Genomic DNA, 6,301 nt, shown 5'->3' on the forward strand with positions numbered 1-6,301 from the left:
TGATGGGCCCAGGGACATACCGCAGGTGAGGGTGGAGACAAACCCAGAGCCCTGGCTTCATGACTGTCCTTCCAAACATTGCAGGGGGAAGTGTAGACTAGTAGAAGGAAGATTCAGGCAAGTGTCATCTCTGGCCTCTTTTTTTTTTTTGCCAGTTCTGTGGCTTGATCTCAGGGTCTGAGCATTGTCTTTGAGCTTCTTTTGCTCAAGGCTAGCATTCTACCACATGAGGCACATCAGCATTTCTGGCTTTTCCTGTGTAATGTGGTATTGAGGAATTGAACCCAGGGCTTCATGCATGCTAGGCAAGCACTGTACCACTAAGCTACATTCTCAGCCCACATCTGCAGCCTCTTAAGGGAGGGAGCTGCGTCTGCTCTCTTCCCCTCGGAGGATCTGGGCCAGTCCCCTCAAGGAGACAGGCTGGCAGGCCTTGCCTTCGGAGCCTGCTCGATCCCGGATGGGAGACACTCCTCTGCTGGACCTGGCATCGTCCCAGTGCACACTCTGGGCCTGCAGCTCTGCCAGGACACTGTGAAGATGCCGCAGTGTGAGAAGAAGCTGCTGGTCTTGAACCTGCATCTCAGCCTAGGAGAGAGAAAAGCTGTTAGGGTATAAAGTCCCTTCCTACTCCTCATGGGACACACGTCTCCTGTTGCACACCCAACAGAAGCTACCTACCAAAGCCTTGGTTTCTTCATCTACGAAGGAGAAAGCAAATTGCCTCTCCACACTCCTATGAAGACAGAATGAATTAGCTCTAATGTAGGACTTGTGTCACTCTGCTCTCTTCTTCAGTCTTCATGGTAACAAATGATTCCCTTCACAGATATCAAGAATATAGAGGCTTTTTGCTTTTTTCCCCAATTAAATAAAATGAAGCAACCCAGAAACCTAGAGAACAGTCATTCCTAATGCGAGGTCTGGGAAGACCTGGATCCCAGGAACTCTGGTAAGAGTGCCACTGAAGGCAGAACAACTTTCATGACAGTACTTAGTTACTATTTTCCTTTCTTCTCCCTTCCTCTCCCCTCCCTTGATTTCCCCTCCCTTCTCCTGCCCTCTCTTTTTTGTCTCAGGACTGGGGCTTGAAGAACCTGGGTACTGTCCCTAAGCTTTTTGTTTCAAAGCTAGTGCTCTACCACTTTAGCCATAGCTCCACTAGGAGGGGAAATAAAGAGTAATGGAGTGTGAATTATGGTCAAAGTGCATCGTATGCAAGTATGGAAATATCACAATGAAACCTCTCACTTTGCATGATTAATATCTGCTAGTAAATTTTTTTAAAGTAAACTATTATTTAAGCAGCATGGAATGTATTTATCAGTTTAAATGCATTAACAAATATTGATTATTTCTCAGCTTCTCTTTCCAATCCAGTCCATGTTGATAGAAATAACTCGCAACACGGAGATTTTTGTTATCCTTAATAGTTTTGACAAACTTAAGGGATCCTAATGCATTGAGAACTAAAGCAATAGAACTCTACCACCCTCAACCACCTGCCTACCTCCATTCTTCCATTTCCTCCAGAAAGTTTTATTGTTTTCATATCTCATCTGTGTTATACTTACACTTTTCTCAAAATGTTAAAAGTTTATTTCGTGACAGTAATTTTTACACATGATACAATGAAAGGGCACACACCCTGTCCTTCAGGATCCAACAGAGATGGGTTCCAGGACTCCTGTGCTCATATAAAATTCTGTATACTTTAAATCAGGCCTAGATGACTTGTAATACCTGGTACGATGTGAATGTTGTGTAAGTAGTTGTCATACTGTGTTGTTTAGGAAGCAATGACAAGGAAAACAGTCTGTACATGTGCAGTGCAGACACAATTTTCCCTCCAGTGCAATATTCTCAATGCACAGTTGGCTGAGTTCAAGGATATGAATCCTGCAAATATCCAGACAGCTGTGCTAAAACTCCTGCCTTTTCCACAAGGCCCGACTACACTTCAAGTTGTCTTCCCCACTGACTGTGGTATAACATATAACACACTATTGATTAGATAGGAAGATTTTTCAACACCCCTCTCTACCTCCTTCTGTCCCTTTGATGGTTCTGCAGTTGGAACTCAGGTGCTCTACTGCTAAGTCATGCCCCAGCTTTTCTTATAGTGATTATTTTTGAGATTGTCTTGCTTCCTGTGTAGGAATGCTCTTAGAGTGAGACCTATTTATGCTTCCCACGAAGCTAGAATGCCAGGATTATGATACTGTACTCAGGTATTAGTAGAGAAAAAGGATCTTACACATTTTTTTTGGTATAGGCTGACCTCAAACTGTGATCCTTCCTATCTCAGCCTCCCAAGTAGCTAGGATTTCAGATGTGAGCCATCACTGCCCAGCTTTATTTCTCATTAGAAAAGATACATATTGCACAGAAATGCCGGACCAAAGGGTGAACAAACGCAGCAGTAGTATCCACTAGACACTATGTTAAAATAAACCATACAACTGTGGCTGGTGATGGGAAGTTAAAACTGGGAGAGAGCAAAGGAGGGGGTGACATTGTCCAAAAAGAAAGGTACTCTTGGGGCTGGGAAGATGGCTCAGTGGTAGAGCGCTTGCCTTGCATGCATGAGGCTCTGGGTTCGATTCCTCAGCACCACATAAACAAAAAGAAAAAAGCCGGCAAAAAAGAAAGGTACTTTCCCTGACATATAACTGTAGTCAGCCCCTTTGCACATCACTTTTATAATAACAATAAAAAATAAAAAGGGATATATTACCATTATTTATCCTATAAAAATCGTATTTTAGGGGCTAGGGCTGTAGCTCAGAAACAGAGCTATGTGTGATGAACTGGGTGTGAGTTCCAACGCCAGTAACAAGAATGAACACATGTTTCAGGGATGGAGATGTAGCTCAGTGGTGGGACATTTTATGTACAAGGTCCTGGGCTTAGTTCCTAGCACTGAAAACATTTTTTAAAAAGATATGTTAGTTTTTATGCCAAACTGGTTATTTTGCAGATGAGACAAAGTCTGTGTCCAGCACTCAAGTATTAGAATTATGCCAGGAATAGGAAGGAAGCTGAAAGAGAACACAAAGTGCTTCAGCCTGAGAGGCTGGTCTCTGGGTGGCACCTGCTCCCTCCTGGCCTTGTCCTTCTGTGGGGAAACAGAGAGTTTTGGGCTTAGGTCCCAAGCAATCTCAGCTCAAGCAGAGGGGCCTCCCCCCTATCCCCTGCTCAGTTCAGAATGTTTGTGGACAGCTGCAGACCAATGAGAAGGAAAAGTCCTATTAGGTTAGCCTCTCCCTTTGGGGGAGGTGATGATAGTGTTGGGATCTAGGGGATCTGTTGCCTGGCAACCCAAAAAGATTCTTCAAACAATCCTGCAGCATCTTGGTCCAGAATGAGAAGGGGCTGTATTGGGGACTAAGCCTCTTTTGAGGTTCCCTGAACAGCCCCCCTTCCCTCTTTTGACTGGTGACCCCATATGCTTTGGAACACCCCTCAATTCTAGGACTTGGAGAAAGCACTACAGTGAAGGATATGAGACCTAGCATCCAAGTAGCCACCAGGGATTAACTAACACTCATGTTCATGAGAGTGTGTGTCCTGTAGAGGGAAGTCACTCTGGACCTTTGTCGTGCTCCTGCAGCAGTGGGCAGCTCCGGAACACCAGGCACCACTGCCTGGCACAGCAGCAGTCTTTGCCTCTGGCCAGTTTCTCTCCCTCCCACCACTCCGGGCTTGCACCTCCAAATGTTCTGGTAGTTCCTCCACTCTTGTCTTGCTTCTGCTTTCTAGAACATCCAGGCTAAAACAGTGAGTGTCCTCCATGCCCATCAGAGTCTGGTGATCACACCTACAGCCTGTCACCTTGCAATGGATCCTTCTATCACCGTTACCAAATTAGTAGTTTTGTCACCCCTAATTTAGGATAAAGAAACTCAGGCTTACAGAGGTCAAGCCACTTACTAGAGGTCATACTACAGCATACCCAGGACCCAGTGAATGTTAAAACCAGCTTAGCCAACACTGCACCTAGCACACCTTCTATGTAGGCCACGACCTACTTATCCCAGCCCCTGAGACCCAATTGTACGCTGTGTGTCCAGGCCCAGAAGGGTGCCTGAAGGGTCCATATTTCAGGGCCCCTGAAGCCTCTGTCTCAGCTAATTGAGCACCTTAGGAAATGAGGGCAAAAGAAATGCAAGGCCTTACCAGCTCCTTTCTCAGCCACTCCAGGGTCTGCCCAAGGCTGGGGGTGGGCTCTCCTGTTGTTTTCATTTCAGAGCTCTTGAGGGAGACCTTGATGTTGATCTGGGTATGGGCTTGAGGGACCTTTGACGTGTATAGTCCCCAGCTTTTCCCAGGCTGGCGGCAGGGACTGGGCAAATCACTGAGATTGGAGCTAATAAGAACAAAGCAGGAAATAGTTCACCTTGGAGAATAGAGTTTTTTTTTTAAAGGGCTTTTGGTACTTGGAACACAACAAGGAAGGAGGAAGGGAAATCTCTGAGATATGCAACCCAGTGCTCACTGCTTCCACAAGCTGAGAACAGCTGAAGTCAAAAGGATCACAGAAACTGTAAAGCTTTGAATGGTTACAATAATGGCTACTAGGAAAAGAAGTCCCTCAGCTTGATGGGTGTTTTACATATAAAGAATGCACACTGAGCTTTCGCTGGGACATAGCCCACTATGTGAGACAGAGTGTTCCATTCCTAAAACAAAATACCTGAGATAATTACCTTAAAAAATAGGAAGTTTTTTTTTTTTTTTGGCTAATAGTTTTAAAAGGTTCAATTCATGGTCAGATGGCCCAGTCATTTTGGACTGCGCATGACAGGGATTATGCTTACCTTTAGGCCCACAGCAGAGAAAAGGAGAGACAGAAACAGAGACAGAGAGACAGAGACAGAGAGAGACAGAGAGCAGACACACAGAGAGAGACAGAGACAGACAGACAGAGACAGAGACAGAAACAGAAACAGAGACAGAGAGGGACAGAGACAGAGAGACATGGAGAGAGAGACAGAGAGAGACAGAGGACCAGAGTCCCAATATCCCCTTCATATGACTGGAAAGCCTGCTAATAGGCCCCACCTCTTTCTTAAATGCTCTGCCACCTCCTAATAGCACCATTGGCTGGGGCCCAAACCTTTACTACATGGCCTTTGGGGGACACTTATCTAAACCATAGCAGCCATTTGTTTTCATGCATGAGTTTGTCGGTTGACCAGGATGTTTTATTTCCAGCGGCACATCTGTAGGTCTGATGCTGCTCCTGTCTTCCATAGTCCTCTTGGAGTCTCTGGGTTGGTGGTACAATCTTCTCTTAGCAGCAGCAAAGGGTAAGACAGCAAAGGAGTTACGTGAGGCTGCTGTAAGGCCAATGCTCAGAAATGCCACTTTGCCACTTTTCCCACATGCCTTTGGACAAAGTGAGTAATACAACCAAGCCCAAAGCTAAGGCATAAGGACACCCACCCATCTAAAAGGACCATGCCAGAAGCAGGGAAAAATTAGATCAACAACTCTATATGAGGATTTCACAAGGAGTCTTGAGGGATCATGTAGGGCAATCAACTTTCTGATCTCCTTCTCTGGGCCAGGCATTGTGTCAGGCATCGTGCTAAGCCCTTGATGTCCACAACTTCCTTTCATCTTCAAAGTCTTATGACTGCAGTTCCCAAACTGTGTGTCAAGGCACCACCAACTGTTGCGGGAGACTCCCACAGAGGCGGGGCAAAATAGTTGTGATTTTGAGGGCACACAATGGTATGGTCCAGATGCTATGCAAACAATCATTACTAAGTTATTTGAAACTAATCAGTTAATAAATAAGCAGGGAGCTACCACACTGAGATACTAAGGGTATAGTGAACTGAGAAAATTTAGGGTCCTCTGCCTGTGAGTTAAGTTCCACATGACCTGCACCTTCTAGATGATTACAAGTAGATCAAACCACTTTGTAGTGGCTGAGACCAAACAGGTATGGATTTTCCTAGGATCACCCTAGCATGTAGGTAACAAAGCTAGAATTAGAGTCCGTTCTCCCAGGCCAATGTGTGTGGTGGTCTCACCTACTTTTAGGGTATTGGAGGGTCAAGGGAGCCTGCAGCTAGCCCAGTATGCTCCCTGCCCTATGCAGTAGTGGAATGATCAGAGCACTTGATAGTTAGAGCCTGATGCTCTAAAGTTGGCCTCCTACACTGACGCCTAATTACCCTGGAAGCCATTACTATGGTTAACTTGCTTTGATATACTTTCATTTATTTTTAATCCCAGTCAGGAGTCTGGCCTAAAGCACATTTTATTTCCTAGGCTTAGAAAAGCTTGG

The 6,301-nt window shown here is 45.3% G+C and overlaps 1 protein-coding gene across 1 annotated transcript; it reads right to left on the bottom strand.

Annotated features, from left to right (window-relative positions):
* CUNH20orf202 (chromosome unknown C20orf202 homolog) lies at positions 1 to 4,323 on the bottom strand. The gene is made up of 2 exons (XM_070007759.1): positions 4,180 to 4,323; positions 1 to 588 (listed from the first exon to the last, which is right to left on the bottom strand). The coding sequence occupies exons 1-2, from the start codon at positions 4,243 to 4,245 to the stop codon at positions 355 to 357; spliced, it is 300 nt and encodes a 99-aa protein (XP_069863860.1). The 5' UTR covers positions 4,246 to 4,323; the 3' UTR covers positions 1 to 354.
* Positions 4,324 to 6,301: the final 1,978 nt, after the last annotated feature.

This window comes from Dipodomys merriami, unplaced genomic scaffold (genome assembly GCF_024711535.1).
Source record: "Dipodomys merriami isolate MVZ:Mamm:240054 unplaced genomic scaffold, mDipMer1.0.p SCAF_7, whole genome shotgun sequence".
In the NCBI taxonomy this organism is placed as follows: Eukaryota; Metazoa; Chordata; class Mammalia; order Rodentia; family Heteromyidae; genus Dipodomys; species Dipodomys merriami.

Excerpts from the sequence above, each read along its gene's own strand:
- CUNH20orf202 (XM_070007759.1), bottom strand. The coding sequence starts at position 4,245 with ATGAAAACAACAGGAGAGCCCACCCCCAGCCTTGGGCAGACCCTGGAG. Across the intron at positions 589-4,179 it reads AGTGGCTGAGAAAGGAGCTG|GCTGAGATGCAGGTTCAAGA; the intron begins GTAAGGCCTTGC and ends TCTCTCTCCTAG.